The sequence below is a fragment of the Lynx rufus genome, unplaced genomic scaffold, assembly GCF_022079265.1.
Source record: "Lynx rufus isolate CCGP_SWC_20201006 ecotype Redwood Valley unplaced genomic scaffold, mLynRuf1.p SCAF_2, whole genome shotgun sequence".
NCBI classification, from domain to species: Eukaryota; Metazoa; Chordata; class Mammalia; order Carnivora; family Felidae; genus Lynx; species Lynx rufus.
Genome location: NW_025814834.1, coordinates 117,573,639 through 117,589,526, shown reverse-complemented (window position 1 = coordinate 117,589,526; position 15,888 = coordinate 117,573,639). Strand labels below are relative to the sequence as shown.

At 42.0% G+C, this 15,888-nt stretch overlaps 1 protein-coding gene across 1 annotated transcript in view; it reads right to left on the bottom strand.

Annotated features, from left to right (window-relative positions):
- The window catches only part of OTUD7B (OTU deubiquitinase 7B), a 52,077-nt gene that overhangs the window by 7,674 nt on the left and 28,515 nt on the right, over positions 1-15,888 (bottom strand). Inside the window, exons 2-6 of the mRNA XM_047084982.1 lie at positions 13,389-13,538; positions 8,479-8,667; positions 6,209-6,436; positions 4,652-4,753; positions 3,718-3,845 (exon numbers count right to left, since the gene is read on the bottom strand). Coding sequence (XP_046940938.1) covers positions 3,718-3,845; positions 4,652-4,753; positions 6,209-6,436; positions 8,479-8,667; positions 13,389-13,473 — 732 coding nt within the window. The 5' untranslated portion in view covers positions 13,474-13,538. The remainder of the gene's footprint in view (positions 1-3,717; positions 3,846-4,651; positions 4,754-6,208; positions 6,437-8,478; positions 8,668-13,388; positions 13,539-15,888) is intronic.

Below are 15,888 nucleotides of genomic sequence, written 5' to 3'. Positions count from 1 at the left end.
CAGGCAGGAGAGATGAAGCAATTAGAGGCTAGGTTCTCAAGGCAGTAGCTGTTCAACTCAGTCACACTGTCCCACTGCCTATTCTCTTGGCCTTGGCTTATAATGTGTACTACAAAGTCACAACTCTTCTCCCTTTCCTAGTCAAGATCCACAGAAGTTTCGGCTCTCTCTCACACTTCTTCTTCTTCCACTCTTTTCCAGCCCATTGCGGTCTAGCTTCTGTTTCTTTCCTCAGCCTACACCCCTTACCCCATTTACATGACTTCACCTAACCAACTCTGGCAAAGGATAATGACCTTCTAATTCCCAAATTCAGTGGATTCTTTGGTTCTCATCTTTCTCAGCCTTCACACAGATTTCAACTCCTTGTTAAACTTCCTTTTCCTTTAGCTTCCACAATACTACTTTCTCCTGTCTCTCTCAACTCTGTCCACCCTAGCAATATTGGTGTTGTGTCAACAATATCAGCAGCCTTGCTCCCTTCTGGGTGATTACTTCTACTGCCATAATCTCATCTACTGCCATCTATATGCTCAGGACTCTAAAATGTCCCCTCCAGTCCAGACTTCGTCTTAATTTCTATATTCATATCCAGCTGCCTACTGAAGATGGCTACCTGCCCATGACTATCTCAAACTCTATGGAGTCAAAACTGAACTCCTACCTCTTCCAACACCACACTCTTCCTCCTGTATTCCTGCCTTAGTGAAGAGCACAGAGTAACAGCCAAACACCCAAGCTAGAAACCAGGGAGGGTACCAAAGACTCCCCTCCTTGTACCCACTCCACACCTGGATTCCTTAGTCAACAATTATAAAGCATGAACTACTGTGATGGACCCTTAAATGGTATCACTACTCTAGTCTGCATTCTTCTCATCCACCTCCTACAATGCTAACAGAAAGATTTTTCCAAAATTAAAATCTGATGTTTGCGTCCTGTCACAAATTCTTTTCAGAACCATCGTTACCTACTAGATATAGCTCAAACTCCATAAGCATAGCATACAAAGTCCACTTCCTGGCCCCTACCCACCTCTCGAAGGCATCATTTAATTATCTGTAATTCCTTGAATGCACTGTGTTACTTTGTGCTTGAGCCTTCGTCTAGCTTGTTCCTTCTGTCTGGAGCAGCCTACTCCCTGCCACCTGGTGAACAGTTTCTCCACTGTCAGGACAGAATTCAAGTATTTTCTTCTCTGTAGCCTTTCCTAAATCTTCCGGGTAGATCCACTCCTGCCTTTGTGGTCTCCCTCCTCAACTGCTATATAGACTTCATCACAGAAACCATAACCTGTTACCTTGGTGCAATTATGTATTTACATGTCGGTCTCCTACTACTACTCTTACGGGCCAGGAGCACATTTTAGGCAACATGCTAGTGCCTATGATGTGATCAGTAATCGAGAAATGCATGCTGAATGAAACTATAATTTTTAGCAAAGGAATGGGAGAAGTGATAAAAATAATTTAAAAATATCATTTGGCTTTAGAGTATACATGATAATTTGGGAGATGAGTCTGTGTTGTTAATTGTATTTGGCTTACGCTAATATTTACATGAGTTTATACTGCTTAAACGCACATTGACAGAGTAGAAAGAATCACACTGGAAACATGAAGGGCATGAGGAACAAATTTTAGAATTAAAGAGCTGTTATAAGCACATTTAATCTTAATAACAAAAAAGTGACAAAGCTATTTTCTGTTTGTAAAATTCTGTAACAAAGTTTTCTATTAAAAATAAAAAGAACAATGCACAGGCAATATATACTGGGTGCTCTGGTCACTCTCCGTCTTCCTCTCACCTATTTCAGCTTCCTGTTTTTATACACACAGCCACTAGATGGTGTACCCTTCTAGCCTGAGAATGTACTTACTGGTTTGTTTGATTTTTTTCTTTTTTTAAGTCTATTTATTTAAACAATCTCTACACTCGACGTGGGGCTAAACTCACAGCCCCGAGATCAAGAGCCACATGTTCTGACTGAGCCAGTCAGGCACCCCATCCTCACTGAATTGGTTGACACCAATTTCAACACAAAACAAGAAGCCCTGAGACATCAAAACCAATTTAGTTTGTGTGGTATTTGGTCCTGATTACCCCCCAGTCCCTCACACCTCCCTCCATTCCCACGTCCAAGATGCTGTATAATACTTTAAATGGTCTCAACTATAACACTTTTCTAGGCCACATTTTCAGTATCGAACTTTTACTTAATAGCTAAATGCTCTAGTCTGGCCTTTTCTGGACTCTGGAGTAGGTAAATGTAAGGTTTGGGTATGGAGTGAAGTCAGTGGTGAAGAAGGCCAACTCGAGACCGGTTCTGGCTCAGGCCAAAGGAGCTCTCCACGAGGTCCGTGTCAGCTAACCAGGGAGCGTGGGATTCGGTGGTAGTGAAGAGGGCCATCCACTTGGCCTCGCCCCTGTGCATCTATTTCCCCTCAGGAATCCTCTGGGGAAGACTGGGTGATCAAAGACAGCACTCTGATCTTAATACTATCCTAATTTTAACGACGGTTCTTTGTTTTTAAGAAAGAAACGTGACACATTCTACCTACATATTTTAATCTTCAGGACATAAAATTCTAATAACTAAAAAAAAAAAAAAAAAAAAAACCTCTTAGTTCTATACAATGGCCAGTTATGACACAGCAATAAAAGGTGACAAGAAAGAAGATGGAAAGAAAAAGGAAAGTTTCTGAAAAGACAATCCCATATTTAGGCCAGAGCACCCAGCCATAAAAATGGCAAAAAAAAAAAAAAAAAAAAAGACACACAAAGAGCATGAGATAAACACAGAAGACAGAGAAAACCAGAGGAAAAGGAAAGAGGGAGACCTGTTATCTTTATGGAAATGTACAGAATCATTATTATATTAAAGTGAGGGGTCGGCAAACTCTTTCATTGTTCTGTCATAACTGCCAGTCAATCTTTTAGGCTTTGCGAGCCATATGCAACTACTCTATTCTGCTGCTGTTCTAGTCTACATGAGGAAAGCACTTAACATAAACAAACACACATAAATGAATGGGCAGGGCTGTGTTCCAATAAATTTTTCTTCTTCTTTTTTTTGTTTTATAAAACCGTGGGTGGGATTTGTCCCATAGGCCATAGTTTGCCCAACCCCTGTTATGGGGATGGAAAGTACACAGAAAATACAAACAGTCCATTGTTACTTTCTTATACAAAAGCAGTCTCAACATCTGCTGAACCCCTGAAAAGTACAATTAAAACTCAATTTAACAGGCATGTTTTTAAGATTTTCAAACAGAGTACATGAAAAGCAAATAGTACATACAGCCAACAACATTTTTAAGCATTTACATTTTTATAAGGATTGAAAACATAGAAGCCCTTAAAAATTGGTCTAGCCTTATTAGAGGCCAAAAAACCCAAAACAATACAAAAATCCTGTGGACTTGTCATTATCTTATTTTGCAAAAGACTGCTACTGAAGGCTTCCTGAGCACCTACCTGACGAGAAGCACAACATTAGCTACCTCCTCTATAGGTCTCGGCTTCCCCACACTAGTTCTCGTGACTGTATCAGGCAGGCATCGGCCCTATGGCATCGTCTGCATTTTCTATAATTTCCAGGATTACAAGAGGAGCGCCAACTGATTAAACCCCAGAAGACACTGCCTACTGGGAAGCACAGAGCATTTTGTGTAGCTAACTCTGGGGAGTAAGGTGCTCCCACCCAAACTCCTTCACCTCCTTATTCTGCTGTGTTTGCTGCCACCTCCAGCGCCGTTTTAATGCTTCCTTCTCAGCTCCTTTCTCCATCAGTGCGTACAAAGCTTTACGCAACATCAAGTCCCGATCATGGAAACCCCACATGCCTGTGGCAAGGAAACATATCAGTAGGACACTTTACCATGACTTCACACCACTTATTAATTATGATGCACATACCCTAGCATGAAGGAAATGAGGCTGAAGGCCAGCTTCAAAGAACCCACTGTGACATAGGGGAGAGCGACTTAATCATGAAAGAAAAGATGTTCCCACTCTGGAGGTTCAGGAACTTCGAGAACTTAACAGTGGGGGAATATACCACGTCCTACAAACTCCTGATAGAAAGCCCCTTATTCCCGATGTAAGTTCAACAAACTAAAATACAGGGTAGCAGCAGATAAGACGGGTCTGGCACATGGCCATCAGCATCAAAGCTGGAGGGATGGTTGGAAAATGAAGACTTTTTAAAGATCTAAGGCAAAAGACATTGAATTATAAATAAGTTGTACAATTAAAGTAAGCAAATATCCCAGAAACCGATGAAAACACATCTTTTTTATATACCAGAAGAGGAAGCATTAAGTAGAATGATATCCACACATAGCTCTATAGCGCTTGTATGCTTGCTGCTCACTACTTCTGGGGGGCAGCTCTTGGAGCGGGACCCATGCTAAATCCTGGCTTCTCCATATGTCCTCTGAACAAGGCTGAAAATCCAGGGCAGAGCTCTCCTCCATCCCGTCCCGCATGCCCATGTGCATGTGCACACACACTGGCGCGTACACGAGCACGTACACACGCACTGTATCATTACTTCTGTCTAAGATCAAGGTTAGCCGGATCAAGTCCTGCACATGAGATTTAATTCTATTGCATTCGGAGGGTATGGAACACCATCTTCAAGACTCACCTAGGGAGGCTGCATGGAGAAGGCAGTTTCCATCCCCAGTAGTTGCCAAAGGAAGCAGCCTCTGGCAGGTAGGGTCCACACTCACCCACCAGTTCAAACGCCCTACAGAAAAAGGAGGAAAAGGAGAGGAGCAGATTATCCTTCCCACTCCCTTGCCCTCAAACAACTCCCAACTTGCTTCCACCCAAACTTGGGTAGGAAGCCTACCCAGAATAAAATCATCTCTGTTTGTCTTTATACCTTCGTCACTTACACCTAGTCCATCAGAAGCTGGAGAGCATGATTGGTTAGATCAGCAGTTGTTACACGGGGACCACTGATCTCATCAATACCCAAGGGACATTTGGCAGTATCTGGAAATATTTTTGGTTGTCACAATTGGTAGGGGGGATGCTACTGGCATCTAGTGGGTAGATGCCAGGGAGATTGCTAAACATAATATAATGTACCAGGCAGCTCAAACAACAAAGAATTATCTGGTCCTAAATGTCAACAGTGCTAAGACTGAGCAACTCTGCATTAGGTGAGGAGGCCAAAGTCACAGGTTGAAATCTGTGTTGGCTACTTGGTCTGGCTCTGATTCCTTCACTCTGCTCCGGAGACCAGGGAGTATTGTGCCAGTGAATCTCAGCACAAACCCAACATCAGTAAAAGAAAAACCAAAGCATGTAGTCCAAGTGTCATGTAAGTATCATCTGCATACGTGACAGTCAGCGTTGTCAGCTTGTATGTGGTATGACTTTAAAAACATGAGCAACAAGCAAAGTACATGAAACACCTAAGATGAGTCTCAGTCCTGTAGTCATCCACAATTGCCAACCCATTATTCATATGAGGACAATATTTTATGAATCATGCTTAAAAGTTTTCCTGAATTACCGAAAAGTCTACAGAAAGAAAAATTGGCCTATAATGTCACTAAGCCAGATAACGTGCTAACTTTTTAAAAAAGTATAAATAGATGCACACAGTTACCGAATGAAAAATGAAAGCTTCTTACCCATGCCCCTACTTCCTAGCCCCAGTCTTTCTTCCAAGGGAGTTTTTTAATACCTGACTAGCTTTTCCCAGAATTCCCAGCAGCCCCAACCCATCATATTAACTAATTTTAACAATAATTTAAGACAAACACAATTGTAAAGGCAAATAAATCTTTTGGGAAACGTTCATGTAAACAAATGGAACTTCTAAATTAATCACCATCGTACATCATCTATAGTTTGGGTCTTTCTGGTCACAAGGAGTTCCAGAGCCAACTGTAATTCGTTTGTATTTTTCTCCCCATGTCTGGATTTTTAGGCATTGATTACTGGGCCTTTCATGTGTATATCTGGTTTCCCTTCCATCAAACAGGAAATTTCCAGAGGAAAGTGTCTAATATGTGTCCTTAGAAGAAGCACCTAGCTCGGTGCATGTTTATCTGACTGATTCCTGACTCTGACTGCAGTCAGATCCCACACTTAGACTGGAAGCTATTGGTCAAGGCCAGCCCCTCCACGTGGCTGCCTCCAGGTGGAAAGCAGAGGGAAGGGCCTGGGAAAAGAAGCACTCACTGACCTGCCTGTTCCAAGGCAACCAACATGGACTGTTCAATAAGGTCTCTCTCTATGAAGCTGCGGAAGTCTTCGTTGTACACAGTGAGATCTGGAAGCTGGAAGGCACAGATGGGCATTTCCAGGGGGTGCTCACTGCTCCCCCCACCCCCACCATTGGAGGAGACATGGGATCGGGCCAGGGAAACAATGCTGGAGCTGGCGTGGGAGATGCCCCTAGACAGGCGTTTTTCTGCAATGAGAAATGGAGTTACCTTAGAACATACACAGCCCAGAGAACTTTCCACTCACATGGTGATAGTTACCTCTTGACAAGGGTTACCTCTTCTAGCACACAGGGGCTAACTCTGAATCTAACTGGCTGCCACATTTCCCAACCCTTTTTCTCAAGCCAAATACAAATGGAGAAATATAGAAAGTAGTATTTTTGCAAGCACTTATATTAGCACCAAATATATATTCCTCTTTCTACCCTTTTTAAGAGAATTTGCCTGAACTTCTCCCCATGATTCTATCTTCTTTAAATTCCATTTCCCAACATAATAGGGACTCATTCAGTTGGCAATTTGGTCACTGTTTGGTAGGAAAAAGAGGAAATAAGGGAAGTGGGGCTTTCGTTTGGCTAGACTGAATCAAATAATCACTCTGATAATTCTCACTGTTTGGAGAACATAGGAAAGCATTTCCATTATAGAAAATTAATGATAAATCACCCGGGAACTTTCTCATCTACCATCAATATCATTTACTTACATTATTTACTACAACTTTTCTCGATACTCATATTTATCAGAACTGTAGAGGTACAGTCATTCTCACTTAACATGCTACAGAGAAAGACAATAACATAGACAGTGCCCCCAATCATTTCATTTGTTTCAATTACATGGCACTTACAATTCCCCAGCAGATATTCTGTGATCACAATCTGCTCAGTGTCATGTTACAATTCCTTTGCATGGCTTGAGTTATATCAAGATTATTAAAATCGCTAAAAATTATGTTGGGAAGTAGTTCTTAATACAATACTTGCCAGAGATGACACACAAAGTCAATCAAGAGTTGTCTAAAGTTATTTCATAGTGATGTTCTTTTTTAAACCATTTTTTTCAAGTATTTAAAAAGTACCAAAAAATAAAAATAAAAATAAATAAAATAAAAAAATAAAAAGTACCATAAGCCCATGGTAAAAAATCAAAATACCATCAATAGGTGCAAAGTATTACAAAGAAATCTCCCTCATATTCAAAATTTCTGATCCCTTCCCCCGAAGCAAACTTTTGGATCCTTTTAGAATTTTTTATGCACACAGAAGCACATACAGCTTTTAAAATCATTTTAGGGGCGCCTGGGTGGCGCAGTCGGTTAAGCGTCCGACTTCAGCCAGGTCACAATCTTGCGGTCCGTGAGTTCGAGCCCCGCGTCAGGCTCTGGGCTGATGGCTCAGAGCCTGGAGCCTGTTTCCGATTCTGTGTCTCCCTCTCTCTCTGCCCCTCCCCCGTTCATGCTCTGTCTCTCTCTGTCCCAAAAATAAATAAACGTTGAAAAAAAAAAATTTAAAATCATTTAAAAAAACACTAACAAGAACACACCATATAACTCTACTACATCTTACCTCTCTTAGTAGATTTTAGAGATGCTTCAAAAACAGCACATCAAGTTCTACTTAATTCTTTCCAATGGCTGCCGAGTACTCCACAACATAGAAGATTTTAATTTATTTAATGGACATTAAAGGCTGTTTTCAAGCTTTAACTTGTCCTTTTTTTTCAAGCTTTCATTTCCAAGCTTTATGCTACATATGTGTATGTGTCTATTTATGTATGCATGTATATATTTATTTAAAGGACATATATATATGCCCACATGCACATACACATATATGATAAATTTCTAGAAATCAAATTGAGTCAGAGTACGCATGCATTTTTAAATTTTGATAGACACTGACAAATATTAACCAAAGAGGTAAATGGCCATAATCCTTTAAATTTTACCTTTATGTACCTTATCACAACAACTAGATTGTTCTCCTTCCTCTAGTTCTCTCCCAGTATCTGCAAAGGGCCTTACTACAGAGTAATATTCAAGATGCAGTGAGACAGTGCGGTACCTTCATACAGGGTAATCCCCATAATGCACCGAGACACACTGAGGCCACCTCAGTTTGGCAGGGGAGGAATAGGGTCATTTCCAAAGGATGACTCCATTCAGCAGTCCCCTCTCTTCCTTTCTACTCCATCTACAGAAACACCCCCTCAGTTACCCCAGTACCTTGAACGATGTCATCCTGCCGCTGTAGGGTGGGCCGGGGAGGGCGGGCAGACTCTCTATCAGAAAACCCTTTTTCAGGGGTCCTGGAGCCACCACTCCCTTCACTAAAGGGTGGCGGCAGGTTCCCAGCACGAACTTGACGTAGCTGTTCAAAATCACTGAGGGCGGCACTCACGTCCCAATTCTTTCCTGGCAGGAGACAAAGCAAAAAGGGAACTGGGTGCTCAGAGTATAGGGAGATTGAGGAAAGACCTAGAATGATCACTCAAACCAGCTTTTCAAAACTAGCAAGCATGTGCTCATGAGCGTGTCCATCATTCTCCCAATCCTTACCCTGCTTTAATTTTCTTCATTAACACTTCACTGTGCGGTATCACAATTTATTTATTTACTTGTTGTCTATTTGCTAAGTCAGCTCTGTGAGCACTGACACTTTGTCTCTGGACTGAAAGGGCCCACGCAGACCTAGTGACCTTGTTTGACAGCTAACACAGAAGAAGCCTAAAGAAAGAATGAGCTAGTTTGCACCAGGGACAAGTACAACGAAAGCCCAGGTCTCTTAGTTCTGAGATCCAGAGAGTTCTTAGCCTAGACATGCTCTAGGACGTCCTAGACCATCTGAAACTGTGTATGTGCATTCTTCTATAGAAGGACCTGACAGCTGTCATCAGCTTACCAAAAGGAATTGTTAACTGCCCCTAAATTTAAGAATCACTACTCTACTGAAGAAAAGACCCTAAATGGTAGATTTGTCATAATAGATTTTTCTGCTGCTTTCTCCAGTTGTATTACTCAATAAATCACATTAAGACATAATCGTTCACACTTTTTTCTCTTCTATTCCATCTGCTACCCGCTTAATTCAATTCCTATCACCCAGTGTCCCATCAATCCACTCTAAAGTATCCCATGAGATTAATCTTTTTAAAACACAGTTCTTTTTTTGTTGTTGAGAGGGCACAAGTGAGCAAAGGGTGGGTGTGTGGGGGGAGGGGGGGGAGAGAGAGTGAGAGAGAGAGAGAGAGAGAGAGAGAGAGAATGAACCAGGGCACACCTGAAGTGGGGGCTCGTGGGTTTTTTTTACCCAAAGTGGGCTCATGTTCACCTGAAGCGGGGCTCGAGCTCACCCGATGTGGGGCACGAGCTCATCCAATGTGGGATTTGAACTCATGAACCATGAGATCATGACCTGAGCCAAAGTCAGATGCTTAACGACTGAGCCACCCAGGCGTCCTAAAGCACAATTCTGATCATTTCAGTTCCACAATCAAAATCGCGAATTTCTTGCCACTGCCTACAGAATAAATTCTAGACTCCTGTGTCGGACATTCAAGGCTTTCTATGACCTGGCCTACTTTTTTTTTTTTTTTTTTTACATTTATTTATTTTTGGGAGACAGAGTGAGACACAGTGTGAGCGGGGGAGGGGCAGAGACAGAAGGAGACAAAGAATCCGAAGCAGGCTCCAGGCTCTGAGCTGTCAGCACAGAGCCCAACATGGGGCTCGAACCCACAAACCATTGAGATCATGACCTGAGCCGAAGTTGGACGCTCAGCCGACTGAGCCACGCAGGCGCCTCTATGACCTGGCCTACTTTTCCAGGTTTTTCTCTGTGCTTCAATTTCCCTGACTATGAAAATGGAGATGATTCCATGCAGGGCTGTTATGAAGATAAATGAATTAAAAGCCCTGGTACACAGAAAGCTTTATATATGTATTTATTGCTGTTGCTGTGATGTCTTGATATTATAATTCTCCAGTTAAGCTGCATGAATCATTAATGCCTAATGAATTTACTTCTGAACCATTACATTCACTATTTCTTCCAACTCCCTTTGCTCACACTGCGTCAGTCATACTGGCCTCTGTGCCGTTCCTACAAACAGCTAAGACTGCTCCCACCTTTAGACTTTCCACCAACTATCCCCACTGCCTAGAAGGCTCTTTCCTCAATTTTTTCTACACAGACAACTCCTCATCTCCTTCTGGTATTTGTTCAAATGTCACATTCTTAATTAGGCCTGCCTTGACTACCCAAGTAAAAATCACAACCTATCTCACCATTTCCCTTATCATTTTCCATAGCACTTCACACCTTATAACATACTTTCCAATGACTTGGTTATCATGTTTATTATTTATTGACTGTGTTTCCTGCTATAATATAAGGCCAGTTTTGTTTTATTCAAGCACCTAGAACCTGGCACATAGTAGGTATTCAATATATATTTGTTGAAGAATGACGACTTTTTTCCTGACTCAACAAATGAACGAATGAAGGTTTACCACACAGTTGGAAATACAGAACACCGTACTGAACACTGACTCTGCATTTCCAACTCTGTGGTAGACTCCTTAAAATCAGATCCTCCTAACAATCAGCTTGTCCAAAACTGAATGTCCATCCTCCTCCTTTTTTTTTTTTTAATTTATTTTTTAAGCATTTATTTATTTTTGAGACAGAGCATGAGCAGGGGAGGGGCAGAAAGAGAAGGAGATACAGAATCCTAAGCAAGCTCCAGGCTCTGAGCTGTCAGCCCAGAGCCCGAGGCAGGGCTCGAACTCATCAACCGCAAGATCGTGACCTGAGCCAAAGTGAGATGCTCAACTGACTGAGCCACCAACCGAAGGCACCCCCCCTTCATCATCCTCCTTCCTAAGACTTGCTTCGTCTCCTTCTATATTCCCCAAATCCGTAATGGCATCACAAGCCCTCCAGGCCAGAAACTGGCCTCGTCTTCAGCTCCTCACTACTCAAACCCGACTCCTCTTCCCTCACTACCTAGTCAATGTTTGCGCTCATGACACATCTCTCAAAATCTGTTCTTTCTTGCCCATCTGTATTGTCACTGTCCCATGCACATCTCATGATCATCCCCTGGTCTTTGGGAGGGGCTCAGCTAGTCTCTCTTCTGCTAATATCTCCCCTCTCAAATCCGTTCTTTACACTACAACCAAAGCTAGCTTTTAAAGAAAAATCAAGAGAGAAAGACAAAGGCAGGGGGAAAAATGAGGATCAGGCCCTTTGATTTCCCTTCGAAATCCTATCTTAAATCCATCCACTTCTCTCTCTACTGCCACCACAGCACCACTATCATCTCCCACCTCAACTGTGGCAACAGACTTAACTGGGTCGACCACTTCTCTGGCCATCTTCCGATCCATTCTATAGCCTTCACCCAAAGCTCAAATCCAATCATGTCACTCCCCTGACTACAACGCTTCACCAGCTTCCCACTGAACACAGAATGAAATGGAAACTTCTTACTACAGTCTACAAAGGCCCCCGTATTCTGCTTCCTGCCTCTCTACTCATTTCCTACCACTCTTGCTCCACTCCTCCTACCTCGTGCCAAACTCTCTTTCACCTTGGGGTCCTTGCGTAAGCTTCTGTATCGACACTCTCTCGTCCATCCCTTTGCCTTGCTACCCTGACACGCTCTTCCGGGTTGAGCTCAAATGTCACTTTCTCAGAAAGGCCTTTCTGTATCCTACATCTAAATTAGGTTTCTCTCTTATACTTCCATACTACCCCCTCAACTTTTCCTTCATAACACAGAAGTGTGTGTGTGCGCGCGTGTGTGTGCACACGCGAGTAAGTGAAAGTGCAGCGGGGTGGGGGGGATTACATCAATATTAATTGTAACATAATTGTGAAGAGCTGAAACCAGATTGTCTGAGTTCAGATCCTCCTTAACTTCTCTGAACCTCAGTTTTTAAAACTGTAAAGTGGGATAATAAAACCCATAATGCAGAGTGACTTTAAGAATAAAATAATCTTATCTCAAGTACCTCACACATATTGAATGCGGACAGCATTCAACACATGTTACAAAAGGAAGAGGAAGCCTTTGAGCTGAATCCTGGAGGATGAGGAGAATTTGGGGAGAACAAAGGAGGAAGAGACACTGCAGACTTCAAAAACAATGTGACCAGGGAAAGGTGACAAGTGGGGCCAGGCTGAAACATAAGTAGGTGGCAGGAGATAAAACTGAAAATGCCAGTCAAGGGCAGAGTCATCCTGAATTAGCATACTGGAGTTTAAACCCAGACCTTCCATCTCCTAATTAGCAGGTAGAAGCAAATGTCAAATTGTCACACCTTGCTAAGGCTAACAACCTAACCTGCCCCTTCCTCCACAGGCTTACCCATTTGTATCATTATATATTTCCATCGTCAAAAAACATCTGTTAATTATGATTCTAAGCAAAGGATCCTACTGACATGATTCCAAGCCTTGAGGATCTTAAAGTCTAGAATGTTCACATTTATGGGTATATATAGATATAAGTAAACGAAGGCAGCAAAATGAAAACATTAACTTAATTCACTCTACAAAGAACCATCTATACAAATTAGGGAAGAAAAGAAACAAAACCATGGATGATTCCAAATACAAAAACCCAAAAGTCATTTTTATAAAGAGGAAACCTTACAGATCTAGAATTACGCTCTTAGTGGACTAATATAAAATTTCACTTGCATTACCATAGCACAAATTGACAGTGGAGAAAGCCACCCCCAAAATTCAAGGTAAAAAGGGGATTTTGCATTTTAAAATTATGGTGAGTCATACACAAAGTCATCAGAAGCAACTTAAATGTAAGGCCTGCCATACACAAAGTACCTTTCGGATCACTTTAAACTGTTCCAAGTCATCCTAACAATAGCCTTTTATTCATTTATGTTTTATTTTTTTATGTTTATTTTTGAAAGAGAGAGAGAGAGTGTGTGAGCAGGGGAGGGCAGGCTCCAGGCTCCGAGCTGTCAGCACAGAGACTCAGGGCTCGAACTCACAAACCTTGAGATCATGACCTGAGCCAAAGTTGGACGCTTAACTGACTGAACCACCCAGGCGCCCCCACTATAGTCTTTTACTTTCTTCTCATTCTCCCCTCATGACTCCTTACCTTCCAGGAGATCTCGGGCCAGCCCAGGCTCTGCGCCTGTGGAACGGACAAAATCCGACAGGACAGCATCCATGTCCAGGGTCATGTGATCATTAAGTACTTTCAGGCAGCTGAGATAGGGTGGACATAGATCAAAACTCAGCCCTCCACCTGAGGAGGAAATAAACACATAAGGCTCATATTACACTGAGACAGGATGATCACAGCCCAATTTCCGCAGCTTCCTAACCAAATGGGGAAACTATCCTGCCTCATTCATTTCAGTTGAATTTATTATGAAGAGCAACATTTACTTTCCTAATTCCCCATTAATTTCTTAACTACTAAATTTATCACAAAACTTAATGTCACTCTCAATGCTTTTCTTCTGTCTTTCTAGAGTATTCCATTTCCCTCCATCAGTTTGCTTACCCAAACTAATAGAAGGAACCAGCAGACTACCCACCCTGAAGAACTCCCCACCTTGTTTATTTCCTTCCTGGCATTTGCTATACCCTGAAATTATTTTAATTCATTGCTGTCTAGTCTCCTCCTCTAATATTTAAGTTTCTTAAAAGCTGAGTGCTTGTGTGTCTTGTTCACTAATGTATCCTCATCATGTATCACTTGGCACGGTGCCTGGCATACAGGCCCTCAGTAAATATTTGCTGAATGAATACTATACACTGAATAACTTTAGAGCTGACTAGTGTTCTGAGCCTGGCTGTGGACACGGAAGGAGCAAACTGACAGCTAAAACTACTCAAAATGAAACAATAAGCTATTACACAAAGCAGAGTAGAGATCCCAAAGGTACACAGAGTTCATTTTTGTCCATTGACTTCATGAACCCAGGAAACATGCCTTTCTCCACCCAGGACAAATGAACCAAATAAGTTCACCTGAAAAAGATCTCCTCTTTCAGACTTGACTTTGGCAGAAATTATGTCCCTGACCTGATAGCCTGGCACCAATCCACATTCCTCTGAAGTTGGCAGTCCCAGCTGCGGAAGCAATAACAAAGTGAAGAACAATCTCTAACCAAATTTGGCCACAGTAGACAGGTTTAGTTCTCTGGAGAAGACGGTTTGTTCCTACAGTAACCATAACACACCTGTCCTACCACACGCACCAATCCCTTGCTTTTTTGGGGAAGGCCAAAAGTAGAATTCTCAAAGGTAAAACGTGACTCGGGTGACTCTCTTCAGAAACATCTTCTCCTAAACAACCTGAAGTCTAAGGGTGACTCAGATACTTTTTCTTCAAACGCCCCTTACCCCAGGACACAGCTTGTTCAGTGGCATGATCAGATCCTGATTTTCTGCATTCCTTAGAAATATTAAGGCAAATAAACAGCGATGATTTGTGGGTCATAAAGCCAGTAGGTCACTAACTTGGTGACACCGAATTTTTTGAGAGAGAGGGCAAAATACAAAGTATTCTCTCTTGTACGATTCCAGTAGTACAAGAGATCCATGAGTGCAGGGGCGTGTTTTATTCGTATTTGTAGCCCCAACACTTAGCACAGCACCTACAATATTGTAGGCAGTCAGTAAATGCCTGATGAGTAAATGATTAAATGACTCAGTGAACCTCCACACCAGCCACCACCAAACCAATCAATTTTCGGCTTAAGTTAGCAGATAAGAAATTCCAGGGTCCTTCATGCTTCATATAATCCCTCTATTTCTAGATGGTCCTAATCCATCTTCCCAAGTTTCAGAAACTCTCCTTTCTGTTACTACTTCCACCACCCTCGGATCGTATGATTTTGACCTACACCTGTGTATGTTAGCTGGGTGGCTTTGGTCAAATTACTTACAGGGTTTCAATTGCCTCTTGTATATCCTAGACTTGCATTTGATGACCTCTAAGATCCTTTCCAGGGTTAAAAAAAATGAACTTCAGTTCACTACAGCCTGACATGATCCTGACATTCTCTTTCGGTCTACATATTATCAATGTCTAATTTCCTTCCACTTCAGTATCACAATTGTGAGAAAAGGCTGCCAATGCATAAGGAACTTTTGGCCCAACATACCTCAAATTCAAACTGTTAAGTTATAATTAGTTTCTTACAATTTATACTTAAGAGTTAAATCCCTTCAGAATTCATAAATGAATGAGTGGCTTCCCCCTCCCCTGATACAGAGAAGAATTTCTTCTCCAAGACCATTTTAGTCCTTGTCTCAAAGGTCACAGGAGATGGGTGCAGCCCAAATAACTTAAAAGCATGACTAATGCTAAACCAAGACCAGAGCAGCAAAATGAATTTCAATTTTCTCTCTTAAAAAAAAAAAATATGCAAAGGAACTTAGGAAAGCCACTCTAATAACTTTCTGAAAGAATGTGGGAGATGTACAATAAACACACAAACGGCAGTCAGCAATAAGAGACAAGAGTTGATTAAGCCACACACGTGTAGGCAATTTCCCACCCAGCCAGACACAGGCTCCTGTGACTAAGAAACCAGTGAAAACCATCAATGCCATGCCATGGCATTACAGATCTCATTTGCCAA